General features: G+C 45.8%; 1 protein-coding gene across 2 annotated transcripts in view; it reads left to right on the top strand.

The window, feature by feature from the left end:
- The window catches only part of PDPK1 (3-phosphoinositide dependent protein kinase 1), a 45,617-nt gene extending 22,870 nt beyond the window's left edge, over positions 1-22,747 (top strand). The window contains exons 1-6 of one of the 2 annotated variants that reach the window (XM_083713338.1): positions 1,846-2,237; positions 8,092-8,200; positions 8,671-8,762; positions 9,139-9,234; positions 10,470-10,595; positions 17,657-22,747. In XM_083713338.1, coding sequence (XP_083569464.1) covers positions 1,911-2,237; positions 8,092-8,200; positions 8,671-8,762; positions 9,139-9,234; positions 10,470-10,595; positions 17,657-17,686 — 780 coding nt within the window. In that variant the 5' untranslated portion in view covers positions 1,846-1,910 and the 3' untranslated portion in view covers positions 17,687-22,747. Of the gene's footprint in view, positions 1-1,845; positions 2,238-8,091; positions 8,201-8,670; positions 8,763-9,138; positions 9,235-10,469; positions 10,596-17,656 lie in introns of those variants that run through there. The other variant, XM_083713339.1, reaches the window with a different exon arrangement.
- Positions 22,748-22,852: the final 105 nt, after the last annotated feature.

Below are 22,852 nucleotides of genomic sequence, written 5' to 3'. Positions count from 1 at the left end.
ATGAAGCCCCGAGCCAGTCCAGGCAATGTGATCCAGATCTATTTCATTTGGGGTTTAGGCCCAACTAGGCACAAAAACTGCTTTAGTGGCCCTGTATGATGATCTCTGTCAGGAGAGAGGAAATGTGCCTCTTCTCCTTGACCTTTCAGTGGCTTTCAATGCTATCAGCCATGGTATCCTTCTGTCCAAGTTAGTGGTGGTTGACACCACTCTTCATGATCATTTCCAGAGGGTGATGCTTGGAGAGTGCTCTTCGGCTCTGTGGAGCCTTTAGTGCGGGGTTCCTCAGGGTTTTATCCCCCATGCTACATGAAGCAGCTGAGGGATTATCTGGAGTTTTGGAGTATGCTATCAGCAATATGTGGATGACACACAGCTCTACTCCTTTACATCTGCAGGTGAGGCAGTGGAAGTGCTGGATCGGTGTCATGCCTTGGTACTGGCCTGGATGAGAGCCAACAAACTGGAGCTTAATCCCGATAAGACTGAGGCATTTTAGTGGGCAGTTCCCTAGACCAGATGGATCGGAGGTTGCCTGCTCTTGAAGGAGTTTAACTCCCTGTAAAGGAGTCGATGCACAGCTTGAGGGTACTTCTAGATCCATTGCTTGTCACTTGAGGCTCAAGTGGTCTTGGTTGCACAGAGTGCCTTAGAATGATAGAATTGTAGAGTTGGAAGGGACCCTGAGGGTAATCTAGTCCAAGCCCCTGCAATGCTGGAATATGTAGGTATGAGGATCAAACCCAGGACCTTGACATTATTAGCACCATGCTCTAACCATCAGTTTAGACTGGTTGCCCAGCTGCACCCCTGTCTGGACAGGAATAGCCTAACTTCAGTTGATTATGCTCTGGTAACCTCTAGGTTAGATTACTGCAATGTGTTATACGCAGGGCTGCCTCTGAAGATGGTTTGAAAATGTTAGTGGGCACAGAATTCAGGAGTCAGGTTGTTCACCAGGACAATATGCTTTGATCATATAACACTGATCCTTTCCCAGCTACCAGTAAGTTTCTAGGCCCAATTCAAAGTGCTGGTTTTGAGCTATAAAGCCTTAAAAACTACTCAGGACCTCAAGGATATGAACTACTGATATGACCTGAGGCCCTTCGTGCGCCTTTTCTGCGGAGGCTCCCTCTTTATGTTTTGTGCCTTCATTACTGTTAAGTTGTGGGTGAACATATCAGACGACACAGCGATTCTTCAAGCAGCTCTTGTTTATTCACAGGCCAGAACAGAACTGAACTAAAGGGTTCAGCCAGCCTGCTTATATAGAGCTCCACTAAAACGCAATAGTAACTACTTTCTGTAACTATCCAATCACTGAACGTCACTTTCAATCCCTTATTTGCATATGTGGACCTGGGTGAAAACTTATCTACAGTATCCCCCCTGCTGGCCCAGGGTGAAAACTTCAGTACATAACAATTACAGATTACTAGGTGCCAGGCAAAAACATTCCTCTTCTCCCAGGCCTTTGGCTGATTGATCCAAGGTCTTTAAAATTTTGTTGGGGGTGGGTTATTGTTTTTTGTTTACTGCTATGTTATGTGCTTTTGTGCTATAAACTGCCCTGTAAGCCTCCTGGCAGACATAGAGCTCCTGCTCCCCCCCCCCCCGCCCTCCATCGGCGCGGAAGAAGAACAGACCAGGCGAGGCGGAGGTTGGATAGTAAAAGCGGCCGGCAAGCAAAGAGTTAATCAGCGCCTCCGCCCCTCTTCCCGCTGGCGTACCCAGCAAGCAGAAGAAGCCCGCAGAAGGGGAGGGGCCTTTCTCTTCCCTCACTTCCGGAAGGCAGGGGGCGGAGCCACATCGCCGCCGCCGCCGCACATGCGCTCTCGGAGAGCCTGCTGGGACAGCTGCCCGGAGGGGACGCCTTTCGAAGGCGGACCTTCCGGCGCGCAGCCAGGATGGCGGCGGAGGGCTCCTGCGAGCTGCCGGTGGTGCCGGCGGCAGGGCTTGGCCTGTCCGGGGCTCCCTCTGCCTCCTGCCGGCGCTGCAGCAGCAGCTCCAGTTCGTCGTCGTCGTCCTTCTCCTCGCCTTCGTCGTCGTCGTCGTCGTGCGGGGGCTGCCTCGCTCCCCCGGCCCCTCCCGTCGCGGGCGGCGTGCCCGGGAAATGGGTCCGGCTGAACGTGGGCGGCACCTGCTTCCTCACCACCCGGCAGACGCTCTGCAGGGACCCCAAAAGCTTCCTTTTCCGCCTCTGCCAGGCCGACCCCGACCTCGACTCCGACAAGGTGAGGGGGTGCCGCCGCCGCATTCTGCAGGTGCTCCGGGGACAGGCCGGGCGAAAACCCCATAGCTTGGCCGCCCCACCGCGGGCACTAGGCTGAAGGGCCCCCGTTTTGCTGCCCCGGTTCCTCCCGGAGTGCCGGGCTCTGCGTGAGAAAGAGCCGCTCAGACCACCTGTGTTAGCGGCGCCGTCGTTACCGTGAAAGAGGCGCCCACCGTCAGGTTCCCGCTCTTTTCTGGTCGGTTACCCAGGAGGTTGGCCGCCTTTTCTCCCGCATCTAGGCAGGCAACTTTTAAGTGTTGAGCACGTATAATTAGTATGCATTGAGCACAGTAGGACTTGCTTCCGAGGAAACATGCATAGGGTTGCACTTCGAGTTCACGAGGGATCCATGCTGTCTTGAGCAGAGGGTGTGGAGCGACGGGGTTGAAGGGAGATCTCAGTGCCAGCTCAAAGCATCTTGCTGCCTGAAGTGGGGCACCAGCCGTAGCCCCCTTTCTATAAAAGGGACCCTTCCTATGGCTGTGCAAAGCCCACCTGGGCCTCAGTGGGCATGCTGCTGGTCCCTAGGCATACCACAAGTGAGAGACTTCAGTACTGAAGCGCTGGGCCCCACCAAAGCCCGCAAGTCTTTAAAATGTGTGAAGTTTTCAGTTTATCAGAACTCTCTAGCAAGCAAGATATTAACACAAAGCAAGGTTTTATGAGGGAAAATCAAACCCAAATATAGTTGCTGTGGCTATGTGGCCAACTGGTTGGTCTTGGTTCCAGCTTGGAGATACAGGCCAAACGGGTTCATCCTAGGGGCTGCATGAACCAGGTGACCCACCTGGGAGTATGTCCTCATGATTCGAGGAAAAAAAGCCTGACTTGTAACCCTAACGTTTCTAACACCCTAGACAAAAGACAGATTTCTTAGGCAGAACAGAAGTAACAAGACATGGTACAGTGGTGCCTCGCAAGACGAAATTAATTCGTTCTGTGAGTTTTTTCGTCTTGCGAAGCGCAGATTCCCTGGGTATTAATGGTTTTAAGAAAAAGGAAACAAACTCGCAAGATGTTTTCGTCTTACGAAGCAAGCCCATAGGGAAAATCGTCTTGCGAAGCAACTCAAAAAACGAAAAACCCTTTCGTCTTGCGAGTTTTTCGTCTTGCAAGGCATTCGTCTTGCAAGGTACCACTGTAGTATTATTTCACTTGTAAATCTAGGAGGGCCGTCAAAGCTTGTCTGATCCAACTTACTGTTGATGTAGAAAATCAGCTTTGGGAAAGAGACTGCATTTCTTGAGAGTCACTCTAAAAGGCTTGTTCAAAACAGCTTTGTCTCTGGGCTTCTTTTAGTAGATTGAAGGTTCTCTTGTTTTACCCAGGGGGAATCTATGATTCTCCAAATGCTGGTGGACTGTGACTTCCATCATCCATGGCTGGCAGAAGGAGCTAATGGGGGTTGGAGTCCAACAACATCTGCAGAGCACCAGATTAGCAAAGGCTGCTCTAGACTCTGCATATCTGGGCTCTGGGCATCTCCAGGCCTTGACTTCTCTTCACCAGACAGGTTCCTCTTCTCTGGGGCCAGGATGCCAACTTGAATCAAATATTTGCGGGGGGGGGGCAGGTAAGCTCCAGTCCACATAATTGATCATATGATGCAGTATAGCACACCATTTGAATGCCAATGCCCATCAACTTTAGCCAAATATATTTTATTGGGGAGGTCGAAGGAGACCTTCGCCCCTAGGAGTTGGCTCCTTTTCTCTGGAGTAAAGTTATTCCCTCTTCTGGTTGGACTCATAGATGAAGGCAACATGTAGAAAGTCCGCTCCCAACAGACTAACTCAGGAATAGCTAACTTGGTGCCCTCCTTATGTTGGACTGTGACATGCTTCAGCGCCAGCCAGCATGACAAATGGTCAGGGAAGGTGGGAGTTGTAGTTCAGCAACAACTGGAAGGCACCATGTTGGTTGCTCCTGGACTTGAATAAAGAATCTTCAAAGGGGTAGTGAAACTGTTGGATTTTAAGCTTTAATGCAAATGTGACGCCTCTTTTTGCATTTCATTTCCATATGATCTCACTGTTTGTATTTCTTTCTCTGCACCTATGTAGCAATGACATGCAATGTATCTGATGAGGTAGATGCTAGTCCATAAAAGCTTAGTCTTCATAGTGCCCCTGGCTGTTCAGTTAATTGTTAAGTGTGCCTTGGCAGTGGTCAGATTGCACTCCAGTCATGAAAGACTCAGTTGGCATATAGCTTAAGCTTGCTTTTAATGACTCAAGTGAGCTGCCTCTCCTTGCCCTTTAGTTCCTGATAACGCCCCTTGTGTATTGCCTCAGAGTGCAAGTCTGAACTTGCCTAGATCATGTTGTTTATCGATGCTGGTTCTTACTTAACTTTTTAAATATTCATTGAAAAAATAGAGTAGCTACTTTCATAAACAGTGGGCATACACTAAGAAAATCAGACTGTCGAAACAGCTGTCTCCCAGTATGTCTTGCCATATTTGCTCATGAGACAATTGTAGGAGGGGGAGAGAGTTCACCTTTCAGGTTGCTCCTACTGGCGTAAGTACTGCCAAGCAAAAAACAATTTCTCATGTCAGTATGATCCTAGTATGTCAGTTTCTCAGATAAGCTATTTCCACAGTTCTCCCGCCCCACTGTAGTCTTTTCCATTGCTTGGCTAATTCTAGCCACACTACCACAAGCATAATAGTAATCAGATCCTTATGGAGCAAATATTTATTAGGTCAGTTGAGTAAGCTCAGCAGTGCAAGATTACAGTCTACTCAGATTTGTTTTCTGATAAGAATAGAGCTGTGCTCTTGATTGTGCTCTTTAATCATGGGGTCAGCAAAATCCAGTGCTGCTGGACTGCACATTGTACACCTCTGTGCCAAACTTTCTAACTTTAGAACTGTGGCAAGCCAGTAATGAAGTGGGGGAAGGAGCTGGATAGATTCTCATGGATCCATGGTTTTTACATGAAGGTGCCTCAAATCCACTATCAAACCAATGCTTATATCTTTGTCCATGGACTGCTCCATAAAAATCACAGTTCACCATGGTGCCAAAAATTAGACCCAGGGTAAAACTCGTTCAGATCCAAGAAAAGCCATTTCCAGGTTACATGAAACCTAGTGGTGCAAAGACTCGCCAGAATTGTGAGTTTTGCAATACAGTTGTTGTATACTTAGAGAGATAATTTGCATCCTCAAAACCCATCCATCCACAAGTAGGCTGTATATTTATTGTAAGATACAAATCAATGCAACAGGACCTGGATCCTTCAGTGTGGATCTTCACGGCATGGACTGAGAGCACCAAAAAAATTATTGGCCTGAAGTTTGCAACAAGAATGCAAAAGACCTTGTAGCATCGTGCTATGAATATTGTATATTATGTCCTGTAAGTACCAGAACAGACACTGAATTGGTAATCCATGAATGTCCAGAGTGGGACTGGAGTTTACATTTAATCATTACATGGATCCATCAGGATCTGGCCATCAGAAATGGGCTGTGTACAGCAACAAGAAGCTAATTTTTGTGGTGAGTAACCAGAGGTGTGAACTATAATGATAAGACAAAGGTGGTCAAGGGTTCTATTTGCAGAAAAAAGAAAAAGAAAAGATGTATGAAGATCAGTGCTTCTTCATTCCCAGTTTTTTTGCACCACAAGCATCACCTAGTATTAGTTTTACAATTTTATAATGTTCATTGTCTTTTGATAGTGAATTTGGGGCATTTTCATGTAAAAATGTTGTTTCTCTGTATTCCAATGGGCATTTATAAAAATACTTATATACCACTATTTCATAGAAAAAAATCAAAGCAGTTTACAATAATGCATAAAACTATACAAACAAAACCATAAAAATTTAACATACAACATCAGTTAATTGTCATGGTATTACATGTGGACTGTGATTATGCAGTGGATTTTGAGATTCTCTATTTAAAAAATGCTGAGCTTCTTTTCCTGAGAACTACCATTCTGGCCCCTGTAGAATTGAAAGATAGTGACTGTTGTGTTTTCAATGCAATCAGTGGGGATAGATGCAGGTTGTGAGTAGCTGGTATATTTTTGTGAGCTGCTTTCTAAGAATCAAGAGGATCCATGCCTAGAATCTAGGTTTTTGCAGTATGGTAATGTCACAAAACACTGGATCCATGATCTTTGTAGTTCATTCTGCCACCATATTTATTTATTGTTGGATTCTTCCTTTCAGAGTAAAAGCTCCCAATGTGGTTTCCGTAGAAGCAGTAGCATACAATACATAAAAAGAGCCCATCTGGTCCAGCACCCTGGACTCACCAGGTGCTTGAATGAATAGGCCACAAACAATACCTGAATACAGCAGCAGCTCTCTCCCTTTTGGGTTTCCCTCCAACTGAGCTTCAGAGACATAGCACCTCTGACAGTGGAGGTGGAGCATAGCCATTGTGGCTAGTAGCCATTGGTAGCTGGATCTTCCATGAATTTGTCCAATTCTTTTTAAAAGCCGTTCAAGTTGGTGGTCATCACTACTTCTTGCAGGAGTAAATTCTGTAGTTTAACTGTGTGCTGTGTGAAGAAGTCCTTCCTTTTTTCTTTTTAAAAAATCTTAGTGGAAGTTCAGTTCTTGTGATTTCCTTTATTTTAGTTTTGGTTTTGCATTTTCACTTTTATTCATTATTATTGTCACAACATCCATATTTCTATATTAAGGAAAAATGGATGAAAAGTCCTTCGTTTTGTCTGTCCTAAATCTTCAAAAGTTCAGCTTGTTGTGTGGCCCGGAGTCTTGAGGGAGGGAGAGGTTTCTGTACACCATGCATAATTTTATACACCTCTGCCATGTCCCCCCCCCAACTCATTTCCCCCCTCTAAATATTATAAATTGCAAATGTTAAAGCCAATGCCATAAAAACAAATAATATCAGGGCAAATTTAATAATTGGAACCACCCCTATGAGAAAGCACGATAACAAAATTGCCGTTCTGGAAAATGCTGTGAGCCTTGATTGGATGGTGAATTTTTGTGTTCAGCTCATAAAAATAATGTGAATTCAGAGGGCTCTGGCAACCTTCTGCAAAATCATATTTCTGTACAGGTGTGTAACAAAATACCTTTTAAGCCCCTTTGATGTTTTATTAAACAGCCCCTCTTCTTGACAGGAGGAGGAGATTTTTGCTGATTTCCTGTTTGGTTCCTTTTGCCTTCCAAAAATCTTCTCCAGATGGTTGAGGGACCCACCAGAACCTTTGGGTAGGGGAGTTTGCTGGGGTCTGCAGGGAGAATTGGAGAAAGGCATCTTCCTGCAATGGATACCTCAACTCAGTCAGAGCACATTTTATGAACTGTAGGGACCATTCATTACATTTCTAAGCCTGGCTCTAACCCGGATATTTGAGGGCTTTATTGCTTTGGTTGCAATTTTAGGTTTATTATTTAGTATAAAGACCATAACTACTGGTTGAATGAAATGGATTGTTCTCATTTAGATAAATGTTACTAAGCTTTTCTTACCCCACATTAATATAGATTGTCATGTGAGCCAAATTATTAATTTTCACAATCCCTTGCGGTAATTGATTAGAGATTAGAAACTAGCTGAGTAGTAGCTCTGTTTCACAATTAAGACCTCCAAGCTGAAGCTCTGATTATTCATTAATGCAGAGCACTGAATCCATGGTGGAAGCTTCTGATTTATGACATGGATGAGGGCATGTCATGGTTGGAATGTCAGGATCTCTGTGGGGTCTCACACTAATTTAATCTGGTATTTTAATTTAGTTGGCTGATCTGGGAATAGGATGGCTTAAGTGTGATAAGACAATTTCTATATAAATAAGTAACATACATATTTTAATTAGGACGAAACAGGTGCCTACTTAATAGACAGAGATCCAACCTACTTTGGACCGGTGTTGAATTATCTCCGACATGGGAAACTGGTTATCAATAAAGACCTCGCAGAGGAAGGTATGTTTTGCTGTTTAGGAAAACTGCTTTAATGTTTGATCACAGCTGTGAAAAATCACTTTGGGTGTACAGTAATTGGTTTCACTTACGCAAAGCATGGCGGCCTGTTTGGGCTGGGCTAGTTTGTAGCATTGCTCGACAACTTGCAGTGGCCTTCACTTCTTGAGACCTGAATGATCCTTTAGAAACCAGGATCCGGCACCTGAAGTGCTGTGAGGTCACTGTTTTGGGGAGGTTGTTGGCTGGTGCATGACCTACCTGGAACACTCTCCTCTCTCCTGGGCTTTCTCTTTCTGCTTTGGTCTTGGAGCAGAGGCCTTGCCTCATCCTGACCAGGGCAACGCTTCAGAGGGACAGTCTGCCGCTTGGCCATGCAGTGCCTCTCAGGGCCTGCTGGTGACACACACTTTCTCACAAGCAGCTGGAGTTTTATGAGGCCCTCTTTTGACTTTGTGTTCCCCTCCAATCAGGTGTGCTTGAAGAAGCTGAATTCTACAACATCACATCCTTAATCAAACTTGTAAAGGACAAAATAAGGGAACGAGACAGCAAAATCTCACAGGTAGGACCTGCTAGTTTTTTAAAAAAATAATTTGTTTTTGAGGTATCCTTGGGTTGACTTCATTTCAGAATGTTTGGCTGTGTTTGGTGCCCAAACTGAGGGAATTATGAGAAGTGGCTTCTGGTGGTATCAGATGCCCTTTTTCCTTTCATGAGTGAAATGTTTGTGCTTGTGGCAATGCCAAGGGGAGGAGGGCAGCAGAGAGATCTTGCTGCCGGCTGGGCAGGCCTCAGAGGCTGAGGCAAGGGGCTTTTTTGCACTCTGGAGCTCAGTGGTAATGGAGAAGGGACTCGTTTGGAAGACATGATGGTTGAAACCAGTGGCCATTCTTGGCCTGCTTCATCTTTCAGCTGTCTCTCTGTGTTTTTCACCAAAGGTGCCAGTCAAGCACGTTTACAGGGTGCTGCAATGCCAGGAAGAGGAGTTGACTCAGATGGTCTCCACCATGTCTGATGGCTGGAAATTTGAGCAGGTAAGAGAATGGGAAGCAAACTGTTCAGTCTTTCAGGGCCCATAGAAACAAACAAAAAAGCAGGTGAGAGGAGTGTGAGAGTTGGAATAATTGTGGGTGTTGTGGGCCTGGGTCCTGGAATGGTCAGGAAGTTCATACAAATAATAATATTATTAGCTTGTACTTTTACAGCAGTTTGCCTGAATGCTCAAAGTGCATCACATATTAACTCTAGTTGTTTCTTAAAGTAACTCTGTAAAGAAGGACAATATCATTATTTCCCTACTGGGAATAAGCCTTGGATGTGCCACTGAGCTTGTGCCTTAGGAGATGCTTGATTTGCAGCTTATACTCTCAGCCTCTGAGTTGCACCTTCTTGGCATTTCCATGGGAAATCACACAGCAGGCACCAAGCACTTCATTCCTCCAGCACTGTGCCAGGTGGCCGTTTCAAGGCAAAGATCCATTTGCTCCACTTTTTATGTAGAGAGCTCTTGGAAACACAGTCCTCTGGGATTAACTCTGGTGGTGATATGAACACTGCTAGCTGTTTTTTGTGCATGTGCTGCTCTGGTTGGAAAATTAGAAATTCTTGTAACTAGGCTCTAAACTGTGGCATTGTAGTGATGTTTGTCCACCAAGATGCCATGTCAGGGCCAGTGCTTCAGATCCTGCCATCAGTATTGCAGTACTGATCAGATCACTGGTATTTGTTTGTACAAGCAGAGCAGCTCTCTGTGGTGGAAGATTCTCAGTTAATGGAGATTTGGAGAGCAGAAGAAGGAATCAATCAAAATCTTTTTGGCTAAGAACTGTCCCTCAACAGGCACTAGCTCTCCAAGAGCAAAGAAGAGTGTGGATTCCCCACAACTCTGTCTCTGGGCCTGTATTTTGTACATCCATTGTGGATGGCTCTAGGCCTGCAGTCTTCCTTCTGTGCAACATTCTAGGAGTTTCGCAGCTGTGTATTTACACAGTCAGTGCTCTGTGTTGTCAGGACTGCTAACACTCCTGTGAAACACTGAAGCCTCCTATCTGCACAATGCCACACTCTCCTGCCTGAGCATGAATTATAAGAAGGGACAGGGGCCACTCTTAATGTTAGATGCCCCTTGTGGGAACAGGAAGGAGAGAGCTCCAACTTTATTTAATAGCCCAGAATGTTGACTGTCAGTGCTTTGGTTGTAATCCCTTATTAAGTTCTGTCTGAAGCACAAGAAGAGCCACCCTCAGTTGTCTCTCTTTCCCACCTCCAGCTAGTCAGCATTGGATCTTCCTATAATTATGGGAATGAAGACCAGGCCGAATTCCTTTGTGTTGTTTCCAAGGAGCTGCACAACACCCATTATGGCACAGCCAGTGAGCCCAGCGAAAAGGCAAAGGTGAGTCATCTTCAGGGTGGAGCAAGGCCCAGCTGCTGCCTTCCTCTGCCATCAAAGGTTGTTTGTCAGTTGCTACTAAGAAAGCAGCTTGCTTGGGTATCCTCTGCCCACCCTTTCTCAGGTGTCCAAGCACAAGACACACATGAGCACACTGAGCAGTTGTGGAAAAGGAAGCTCCAACATCACACCTTTTATGCAGGAGCAACAGTAAACCAGCCTTGGGTGTGATAGAGCACAGGTGCCTTCATAAGCCATTTTAGGCTTCTGTCCATCTCATTGCTGGTGCTGTTAAACTCAGCTGTATGAAGACAACCTGCCCCATGCAAAAGGAATGGTTATGGATGTGTGGATGTCTAATCCCCAAACACCCAACTCCCAAAGAGCAGCTAAACCTTTTTCTGGAAAACGACAGGTGCTATTCTAGGTGTGCCTGCATGTGGGTGCAACCCAAAAAACACAGACACACCCACCAACATGGAAACCTTCATTTGTTGAACCAAAAAAAAGGCTTATAAATCTCATTTCAGTGTCAAGGCTAATTTATGTATGCCAACACAGGCATGCCTTGTTGGCCTGAATATAAGCCACACTCTCCCCCCCAAATTCCGACCATGAAAAGTGTGGCTTATATTTGCGACCTTACGGTATGCAGCCAGGAGTGCGGGGCAAACAGCGGCAGGAATGCGGCAAAGTAGTGCCCGCCCTGCATGTAGTTCCCCATCTTCTCCCTCAAGACCAGGAATGGAGAGAACAAGGAAGGGGAAAGGCCGCTGGCAGTACAGCACAGCTCCCCCTTCCCAGTATGCAGCCAGAAGCAGCGAGGATGGGAGCAGCTTATATTCAAGTATATTTTCTTTTCCCCCCTCCAATTTTAAAGGTGCAACTTATATTTGGGCCAATATGGTATATAGATTGGCAGGTGCTTTTGATTCTAACACACCCATAACTCTAAGCTGGAGAATTTAAGATGCCCTGTATTGGGAGAAGGAACGGTAGGGAATCCCATGACTTCAGGGTTCTCTTTCTTTCTAGTTTCCAACTTGAGGTACCCAAAGTTTCATGGCCTTAAATCCAGCAAAAGCTTTCCTTGTGAGTGCAGGGTGAAAGAGGCAAAGTGGAGCTCTGAGGAATTCCCCCCACCTACACAATTCAAAGACTCGCTACTGAAATACACTTAGTGAAACTTGATCAGTAATGTCAATGATATTCTTACTTTTGAGAAAGTGGTGAGAGTCTGGTATGTGGCTAATATCTCCTGTCCTGAGGCCGACATGGAGCCCAATTCTGGCTGTCTTAGCTCCCCTGAGTTAAACAGTCCCTTGATCTACTCCTAACTTTTCCATAAATCATGGCGAGAAATTTCCCTCTGGCCTGAGAAAGCACTCTGCCGACAGGACTATAATTAGAGGCCCTGCCCTTGGTTGCCAGTGTTATTGTCTGGCTGCTCTGTTGCGGTTAAAATCAGGATGTCTGCGTTCATGTCATGTGGCATTCAGTAGAGACAAAAGGGTCAGAATTCCGGGGAATGGGGGAGAGAAAGGCAAAGGAGCATATGTCCCAAGATGCATCAGGCCTATGCCAGGCTACAGTCGACTGAGGTGAACCAAGGTTCTGGTGTCATGCATAATTGTTAATTAACACAGTTGTGCCATGGGCATAAGTTAATGCCAGCCCTCTGCACATTTTTCATTGAGTTTTCAACATAAAATACAATGAAAGCCAAACTAATCAAAAGAAGATAAATAGGCACACAAAAGAAGACAATAAAGAAGTAGAAAGAGATGAGGAGGAGGAGAAAAATAACAAGGTTCTCTATCATAATTATATCTTAACCTTTATTCCACATACAGACGGATGAACCCTCCCAGCTCTTACCTGGGAGCTTCCCCCTCTTCCCCCAGCCTCCCTCCCTGGGAGATGCTGGGCCCTTCATCTTCCATCCATCTGCACCATTTTAAATGAAGCTGCTGCTGCTGTTGTTCAAGAAGCTGGCAAACAGTGTGTCGGGCAGCTTGGAAGCAAATGTGCGATTTCTGTCTCACTGTCCTATTTCACTCTCTACCTTATGCTTTCCCTTGGCCTTTGGCTTTGTAAACAGACAGCCAGATAGTAGAGTGATTGTTTCTGAAGGTGCAAATGATGTGCTGGGTTGCCAAAGTGATGTTCAGAAAGATCTAAGCTTCAAGATCCTTGCATGAACTCCTGAATTAATGAAGAGGGCACAGATAGGAGGCAAGGTCTTTTGTGTTCATCTGGCACTCTTGCATTGTGTGGCATTTGCATGCTAGAGAGAAGTGGCCATGCTGGGATCTGTGCCTGTTGAGAAGGAGGAAGATGATGTTGGAGTTGAGTGAATTAGTAAAGGTGCAGGGCAGAGCTCGCAGACACGAGGAAGCCCAGCTTCTTGCATCTTCACTAATGGCCAGTCATAGTTCAACAAGACCTCTGGCACATGAGGTGGAATCCAGGTGTCCTTGCAGGCATGAGTGCTCTCCAGATCACACCTTGCAGAGCAGCTGCTAACCAGCTAAGAAACTGTTTGGATGTTTATCAGGAAAGGTTGCATGGGGGTGGGGTGATGGTGGCTGGGACCCAGGGCAAAGGGACAGGCATCTCTCTCTATTGAGTTCTTTTGAACAGAGAGGTGCCTCTTATGCACATCCTTAAGAGTTTGCTTTTAAATATATCAACAAAAAAACAACTCGGGCTCCCATGCCCAATTAAATCTTGATTAACCAAAAAAAGTTGGTTGGGGGAAGTTAGACAAAAGGAAGAGGGAATATGGAATTACAGCATCTGAGCCAGACACCCTGAAAGTTACTAAACTGCTTTCACATGAAAGCACATAAATTAGAAATACTGTTTTTGGTCTGTGGACGAAAGTTCAATTTCCAGTGTTTCCAGGCTAGTAATGTTTAGCCACCAAAAGGTGGGATTTGACCATAAACTATTTGCTTCTTCTGGATGTGAAACCTATGGGATGGTAACCAGTGACTTACTCTAGTGCAAGGTGAGGCACTCTGTTTTCAACACACCCACCTATTGCAGCCCTGTGCGCCATGTCCTTTGCTGTGCCAGAGGGTCCTTGACACTGGATATGGGTGTTTTGCTGCTGCTTGGCAGCTTGACAACTGTTTTCAGTGGTGGTTCGCCCTCTTCACACTGTGATGGCTTTTTTCTTGCGTTGTAGCTGCTCTTCCAGCGATTGATTGACTGGCTGCACTGTTGGATTGCTTCTATGATCAACTTGCAGAAGACTCTTCTGGGTTACCCTTCACAATTCAGGGGCTGGCTTGGACAGAAGTCTTATGCTAAGACAAATCCAGGCCAGACTTTTCCAGATCTCTTTCCTGGATCTCCTTTTGTAGGGCAGCTGTTGAAGTGAACGGGCCAGTTGTCCAAAGATCACCAAGCAGAAGCCTTGAATCCTCTCTCAGGCAGCCTGGGGACGTTTGTACTTTACTCACCTTGCACTCTTTTCTTTTCCTTTCCTTCCTGCTCTTTGCACTTGCTTCATGAAACTCAGAGTGAAGACGAAGAGACGGATTACGATATGAATGACTCAGATTAAGTGTGAATGCCATGGTGAGCACTAGGACTTCACCCACCTGCCTGTCCTCCCTCTGGCCTCTCCCACTGGTGCATCTTGTTTTGTGTTTGTAGTTGCTGCCTTGACCCCGTTGCCGGGTAGCCGTAGGCCCCTAGACTGCCTAGTGGTCCACTTGTGTGTTGGCTCCTTTACTTCCTGCTGCTGTTGGTCCTCTTCAGAGGAAATGTGTTTTTGTGGCTCTTCTCACAGGGAGGAAAGCAAGACTCCACCAGGGAACCCATCTGCTTTTCACTTTAGAAAACCAGGGGAAGATAGGGGCCAAAAGGTCTGAGTTGCAGTCGCCTTCCTACGATGGCCACAGACATTGGGTTGCTTGCTCTTTTCTTTTTTTAACTAGTACGCCTTCAGCAGGTGGCGCTGTGGGTTAAAGCCTCAGCGCCTAGGACTTGCCGATCGAAAGGTTGGCGGTTCGAATCCCTGCGGCGGGGTGCGCTCCTGCTGCTCGGTCCCAGCGCCTGCCAACCTAGCAGTTCGAAAGCACCTCCGGGTGCAAGTAGATAAATAGGGACCGCTTACCAGCGGGAAGGTAAACGGCGTTTCCGTGTGCGGCTCTGGCTCGCCAGAGCAGCGATGTCACGCTGGCCACGTGACCCGGAAGTGTCTCCGGACAGCGCTGGCCCCTGGCCTCTTGAGTGAGATGGGCGCACAACCCCAGAGTCTGTCAAGACTGGCCCGTACGGGCAGGGGTACCTTTACCTTTACCTTACGCCTTCAGGAATTCCGGATTGCATGCCATGAAACATTGTCTTCAATCAGATGTCTACAATTGCTTTCTCTTTGAGTTTGGGTGCAGACTTCACATCTGCTATGAGAGCAGAGGAAACAAATTGGAAAGAACTCTGTGTTTGTGGAGAAAGTGGATAGAGTTTCTTTCTCCCTCCTAATACTAGAATTCAGAGGGGTCATCAAGGAAGCTGCATGCTGGAAGATTCAGGATAGAGAAAAGGAAGTGCTTCCTAACACAGTGCACACTCCTGCAAGATGATGGCTTTGAAAGAGGATTAGACAGATTTATGGAGGAGGAGGAGACTGTAGATAGCTATGAGGCCCATAGCCAGTACTGGAGGCAGTTGTTGCACTATCTTGGTTCTTTGCTTTCTGGGGGGAACAGCCTCATGTTTGCAGGCCAGCCTCAAGACTGGCCTAACGATTCAAAAGGAGCAGAAGGATTGTCACCACGGCTGCCAGAGCTGTAGTAGAAAGTTGGTCTGGTCCTTTTGCTGAGTGAGCAGACTACAAGTGTGCACACCTTCCCTGTTTTGCCATGATGAAAGGAGAAAGAGGTGGGGAGAAGGGTGCCAGGAGTCTGAGTCAGGAGGTGTGAACTTTTCCAATGGCGGCTCTACCAGAAAGCAGCACTGGGATGGGCTGGAAATTCCCTGTGCTTCACACACCCGTAGTGTGCCCCTCCTCCAAGTATATAAAGCCCTGCATTACTGTGTGAGGGACTGGCCTTGAGCTACCTAGTGGATTCCACAATCAAGGTCCTGAGTTGTTTTTAATGGAGCTGATGTGTTGTTGACTCTTATTTCCCCAGCGACAATCTAGTAAAAGCAAGGCATGTTGTGTTTTTCCCTGCTTGCCCTGAGTGGGGATTTGTCCCTGTTCAAGGCCAACACTATCCATTTTCATCAGTGCTGATGCAAAGAGGAGAAACAGGTGAGGATTTTGCAGAGAAGGTCCCTGGGAATTCTTTGGAGGAGAAAAGGCCTAGTGGAAACTGCAGGTGTTGCTGGCCAAATGATGCAGTGCTGAAACATCAACATACACTGTGTTGGCTACGAGGGGTATTTTGCCCTGAGATGTTTTGGGTTCCCAACATGCCAGTGCTATTAAGCAGATAAGGGTCTTTAAAAATAATAATGATTCATGTTATTATTTGAACTATCTTATCCTTGCTTGGTGAAGCCAAGGAGTGAGGCTCCTTGATTCTCTGGCAGAGCCACTGCACTGAGTTCTCCTTAGTCCTCGTCCTCCTCAAGCAACACAAATAGTGGCCTGGAATGTGGCTCTTTGAGTGCCCTTCCCAGGTCCTTCAGTTGAGGGCTAAAAAGTACCTCTGATCTGTACTGCACATCCCCAGGCAAGGAGGAAGGCAGCAGCTTGTGGGCAGCCGAGGTCACCTGTGAAGTGTCAAGAGTGCACAGCCTGCCACAGCAACACCTTTATTTCCTGTTCTTGGCCAAGGTGTCTCCAAAGTGACTTGGAGTTTTATGGTGGTTTCTTCTAGTAGTTGATGTCATCACCACCTGGTTCCAGGCAGGGAGGAGGCAGCCAAAAGGATTCTCCAACCCTGATACAGGGCAAGATACTTAATTGCTAGAAAAATCTATGAAGCCAGGATATTTACATATCTTTCCTTCAGCATGTGAAGTTATACCATGGAATTATTAAATCTCACTAACTGGATCCCAGTTGCTGAAAATTTGATAGAGGGACCTTATGATTGTCTAAAAACGTGTTACACATTTCTGCCTCAAAGAAGAGAGTGAAGTGTACCGCCTCCCAATTAAAGTGCATACCGGTAATCCTTCAATATTGTTTATACACAAACTAAGACACTGATGACTGAACACCCCGGAAAGTGGGGTATTTGTACATCTTTCTTTGGAAAAGGCAGACAGGCTGTACTGTATTAGAAACTTTAAATCTAGCACACTGGCTACTGAAGACATCCTCATTGCTTGAAAAACAATAAAATAAGCACTAAAGTAGGGTATCAAAACTGGAGCAAAGAACCCAGGCAGGCATGGTTCTGCAGCCTCAGGTTGTGATCTACAACTGTTGTTCACTTGAATTAACCTTTCGGAGGGGAGGGGGATTTCCAGTAGCTGCACCCCTACTTGCAGATTGCAAATGTCATACTAATAAATGCCATAGAGTCATAGAATTGTAGAGTTGGAAATGGATCTCCAAGGGTCATTTAGTCCACCTCCCTGTAATGCAGGAATCAACAGCTGAAGAATCCCTGACAGATGGCCATCCAACCTCTGCTTGAAAACCTCCAAGGAAGAAGAGCCCACACCTTCCGAGGGAGTCCATTCTACTCTCAAACACTTCTTACCACTAACGCTTAGTGAGAACATAATCAGCAAAACGAGCTGTTGGTTGCATATATGGCCCATTTTTTAATCCACAACTGTTCTTTTCAAACTGGGAGCTGGACCACTCACATACACTGGCCTAGCTGTACAACCTAGCTAGTTTTGTAGGGAATGGGTGAGTCTGGCCTGTTGGCAGTTCCCTTAATTAACTTCCTATGTTTTGAGTAGCAGCTGACTGCCTAGTTCACCATCATGTTCCAAGGTGTCTTGCGTCAGAGAACAAAATCAGTTTGTTTGCCTGTTTTAAGGTTTTGCCTTCAAGAATGCCGGAGTCCTTCCACTGTGTGAGTCTTGCTGGAGAACCTTACCATGCAGAATCTCACCACTTTTTGTTTGTTTCCTTCCAGATCTTGCAGGAGCGAGGTTCAAGGATGTAACTCTGCCCCAGTATTGAATGCTGACAAGTTTTCCTTTGCATTGCCACACGAAGAGGCTTGGCACCAAGAGGATGTCGCTTGTTCAGACCATTTCTGTAGTTCTGGATTTTGAACCCTGAAGGTGGTGCTGGAGCTGGAGCTGGCTGCTTGCAGATGCCTGCCTTCAGCAGCAAGAGGGGTTGTGTTGGCTCTGGTGCCCGGTTGTGCTGATCTTAATCCCATGGAAAGAAGATTTGACTTCACTCTATGCTTTCCTTCCGAAGAGATATAGCGATGCTTTGCTGATTGTAGGGAAACAATTTGGGTTTTAATAATTGTAGGCAGTTCAAGGTCAACATACTTGGTGCTATGAATAAATTACAGCCCACATGTGGGCAGACATCCTTAAGCAGCTCCAGTTGACTGTGGCGGCTGCTGTACATTCCTTGGGGATCTATTGTAAGAATGCACTAGCCCAGACTAAGGGAGGGGTGCATCTTCTTCCCCCTCCCGACCCTGCTTGCTTCAGTACCCAGAGGGTATTCTCTTCTTGGGAAGAAGGTCTTATTTTGCCCACAACTCTAGGGACAGCCTTCCTCTCCAGGTAACTTGCTCCTGCAAAGGTTAACCTCCAATTTTAGCTACGCTTTAGGATTGAAGCCCCAGTTAAACAAAAATAATATGGCAAATACCTTGCCTTGCACACATGTGTGCACACACGAAAAACACACACACACACACACACCAAAGTTGCGTTCTTTGTTTTTAGAAATGCCTGCAAGTATTGCTACCCCCGTGGACTCACAGCACTGAAGATAGACATGGGGGTTGAGTCTTCATGGGTGCTCCATCATGAAGGCTGGGAGTGAGAATCTCTGTGCTCAAAAGCACCAGAGTTTGTGCAGCTGAAGGCAGGAATTATTGTGATTCTTTAACAGATGTTTACAGTCATTTCTACATTCTCTTATCTATGCAGTTCCTTCTGATGTTTGGCAAGTACTGTCAATAACACTTGTGGTTTCATTGAGAGAGGCTTGTGGTAAATGTGAAGAAACACAACTGGAGCTTTTTAGTGTACTGTGTTTAAATGAAACCATTAGCATGTCTTTTGAAAATAGATTTAAAGGAGTATATACAGATCTCTCTGCTTCATAGAGCACAGAGAGGAGCCCTTGCTTGTCTGAGGCTCTCTTAACATGCTACCTATATTTTAACTTTCATTAAGCAACTCACAGAAGCTGTGTGTATACACACCCCTTCCTTTTCCATTCAGATGTGTGGAGTCCTCACAATCTTGAGCATCCCTTGTCTGCCTGCATTTTTGATCTGGTTTTTGGCAAACCTTTTCTGCCCAGTAGATCAGCAAGTGGGCCATTTGTCTTTTGCCATGGAGGCTGGTCTGCACAGAAAGTTGCAAGGCCCTCCTCAACATTGAGTAATCCGTTTGTCTTTTTTAAGATGTTAGCATTGAAATGAATTTACTAAAATGTAATTCTTCTGAAGGGTGAAATGTTTCTACTTTTATACTTTTTTAGGCATCTTGTGTTTGATTACTGTAAAGCGAATGCCAATGTGCTAAGAGATCACATTTCATGTACGTAGAAAGAAATGTTACTGCGAGTGTGTCTGCGTGTGCATGTGTGTGTGTGCACGCACACATATATGCAGATGCAAAGATGGCTCTTGAATTGGCTGAACAGGCCTTGTTCTCCTTCAGGCCCCACCGTTACTGTGACGCATTCTGCCAGGGCAGTCTGAGTGGCTGGCTTGAAAGGCCTCCATCTCCAAACAGCCTTTCCTTAAAGGTGGTCACATGCCTGTCCAGAAACTGCCTTTGAATGTTTTTGCTGTAAGTAGCAAAGGATTTGACTGACACAAATTTCAGGCTTGAGAGGGGGCAGCAGCAAAACATGGTGAGTGGAAGGAGGTGGAGCACAGAAGCAGCCACTCTGTCCATCAAGTGGCCAGTGAACGTGTTTGCTGCTTTGGGGTGGGATTTCCCACCTTGCTGCCACTGTCCCCTTATGTCCTCGGAGGAGGGGATTTTTGATGTTCCTCTTGTTCTCCCTCTGACTTTAAAGCCAGAAAGCATCAGGAGACACTTTGGAAGGGGCTGAAGCCAGTGTCTGTCAGGGTGATAATTTTGGCTGCAGGCAAGGTTTTCTCTCTGCATTAGTTTGGCTTCTTACTGAACACAGAAAAAGTTTTAGCATGTTGAACAGTATGAAATTTAAGTTGCATCCTAGGATTTAACCTTGCAAGTGTGGAATCTTTTTGTATTCTTCATGATTGTGGAATGTGGTCTGTGGTATAAAGCTTAGCATGTTGAGAACCTCAGCTTCCATTGTTGGCTTAAGAAAAAAATACAGGTTTCTTGCTCTCGTGATGGGTAATGTAGGCAGTGAGAGGAGAGCTCAGAAAGCAAGTGGGTGCCAGACTAGGCTTTCCTATCCTTTGTGGCTCTGCTTCTGTCCCCCAGAACTGCCACCTCAGGCCTTTTATTCTCTCCTTTCCCCTTTGTTACTTGTCTGTAGGCTCCTGAAACTTGGAAGCCAGGTATCTTTTAAAAATTAGGGGAAGTATTTAAACTGGCACTGCAGAATATCATTTTCTTTGGTACAAATTTTAGATTGTACCAAAAACCCTATACCATGAAGTGTAGAGGACAGCAGGTAAAGGGCTACCCAGGTGCCTTCTGCTGCTTTGCTCACGTTCTTTAAGGGGAGAGAACAGGTGCTCCTTTCAGCCACTTGCCACTTTCCTCACTTCAGTGTGTTAGTGTCTCTATGCATTCTGCAAATTACATCCCCCCCTTGGAGAACTGGACAGATTTCAGCAGCTTAAAAAGGCAAACTTTCCCATTCCCACTGAAATACTAAAGTGGACACAGACAGCTTTTGTTGCACTGCTCAGCTGTAGTTTTGCCTCAGCTTTGCCTTCATTTTACTCAGTTTTTTAAAAGAAATGTCAATTATTTATTTAAAAGGGGGTGGGGAGAGCAAATGTGAAGTTTCTCATGTAAACAAGGGGCTTGAAGCCCCCCCCCCCGAGGAGATCATTGATTCTCAAGGCAATGATGCCTGACAACAAAAGAAATAGATGCTTCAGTTACATCTGTGCTCATTTAGCCATGCAACTTTCTGTCTTGTCTGTCCCATCCCTTGCTGCCATAAGCTATCATTTAGTCTGGAAAAAACATACCCCATTTCAGACACTTGCATACAACTATGGCCTGACACCCGGATGCTGCCATTCCCTGACTCTCACATATTTTAGTAAAAGGTGGGTAGAATGAGTAGAGAAAATTGCTTTTGTCGCAAGAGGAGAGATCGACCCGAGGCCTGCTGTGTCCTTGTAGAGGGTGGAAGGGAGAACACTCCTTTCTCACTGTCAGAGCTACCACTTAACAAAGTTGAGTGTTGCCAAACATTCACATGCTCTCCTACCCCAGGCGTGGCAGCTGTTGCCTCTGTTTCATTTCAAGGTTCTTTCTGATAGCATGCTGGTCTCTGGAGCAAATGATCTTTCGCACTGATATAGGACTAGGGCCAAACCACGCTCACACATAGGACATCCACACCATCAGGGATTCTGTGCAATTGCTACTTGTATGTAGGGGTTCCCTTGCAGACAGCCAAAATCAGTCACCGTCAGAGGGTAGGACTGGTATGGCATTAGAAAGAGATGCATGGACTCCCTCTGGCTTAAAACCAGTAGTTCCCTGCATGTGAGTTAACACCTGAATTCAAGGAGAAATTGAGTTCCTTTGAAAGGCTGTCGTACAAGTTTAGTCATTGTCTACTTATTGGACCTTCCTTCAAATTCCATTTTTAGTGCTGTTGCTGAACTAAGATATTTTTCACAGCCTGGGCTACTTTACCTGCTTGCAAACAGAAAATGGATTTGAAACAAGCCTTGAAGTGGTTATTTGCTTATTCAGTGCTCCTTCACTATCTTGGCCATCTCTGAATCTTGCTTTAGAGCTGCCGTTTAAGATTTGGTAATGCATTTACTTAGGGAAACATGGGTGCCTCAAGCTTTGTGACAACTTGCTCCAAAAACGAGGGCTGAAAGGGCTACCTGGCTGTAATTGTCATGCAGTAGGAATGTCAAGGGCTGACCTTTCCACAGAACTTGAATGCAAGTTAATGAAAGTTTGCTTGCATCTCAGTGGGGCCGTAATCAAGAAGATGCATTTGCTTGTGAACACTCCATCGTTTACAAAACTGAAATGTCATGTGTGGGAAAGTGTTTTCTGTCCTTCCATAGGGTAGAAAACAGGTCATTGCTTGGGGCAAAGTTTATCAAAGGCAGCAATTTCACTGTGCTTACAAAGGACTAGATTTTCTGTGCACCTGGACAGGAAGCAAATCCGAATACTTGATGCATGCTTTACTTTTTAAAACATAACTACAAACCTAGAATTATTGCTGCTACTAGTCAGGGGGGCTGTGTAGTGCATCCATGAGCAGAGGCACTCCTGTGCCTTTGAATACAACAGTATGAGGGCTTCCCAGGAAGGGCACTTGGTTGCCTTTTGGTCTGATCCAGGAGGGTTCTTCCTACATTAAAACTTCCCAGGTAGACCAACCAACAGGAGAGGTGAGATCATCACTCTGCCTTCCTCTGTGCTCTGGAAAGGTTGACCGTTTAAAACATTGATGAGGAGAGGCTGGTTTGAAATTAGGCTCTTCCTGTGCCTCCTCTCCAACCCATCAGTTTGCTTTCTGATTACATCAATTTTTTTTATAAAAAAAAATGTACAATCTTATCTTCCAGACAGTGGATTAGCAATAGTTCTTTTTTGCACCAGTTCTTTATCTTTGAAGAGTACTTTTTGCAGCAGTTTGACACCTGGCATTGCACCCTTCCCCACCTCTGTACTTTTGGCCTGGCTGTGAGCAGAACAAAATGAAAGATTTCTTAGAGGAGTCCCTTTCGAGGCATCTCCAGTTCGTTTTCAGGTGGATGTGTCACTTCTGGAACAAATATATTACTGATATGTGTGGATATTTTAAATAAAAGTTTCGTTACACTCGCTCCTTGTAAAGTGCATGAAATAAACGTCTCCTTTCTAACAAAGCTGCCGTTGTGGGTCTTGGTTTCTCGGGCTGCGCTTGCTGGGCGGTGTCGGAGAGGTGTCCCAGCCTCTTCAGGGCGCAGCTGGAGTACGGCTTCCAACCTTGC

This window comes from Podarcis gaigeae, assembly GCF_964106915.1.
Source record: "Podarcis gaigeae genome assembly, chromosome: 14".
Taxonomy (NCBI): Eukaryota; Metazoa; Chordata; class Lepidosauria; order Squamata; family Lacertidae; genus Podarcis; species Podarcis gaigeae.
This window is presented reverse-complemented; position numbering and strand designations above follow the sequence as displayed.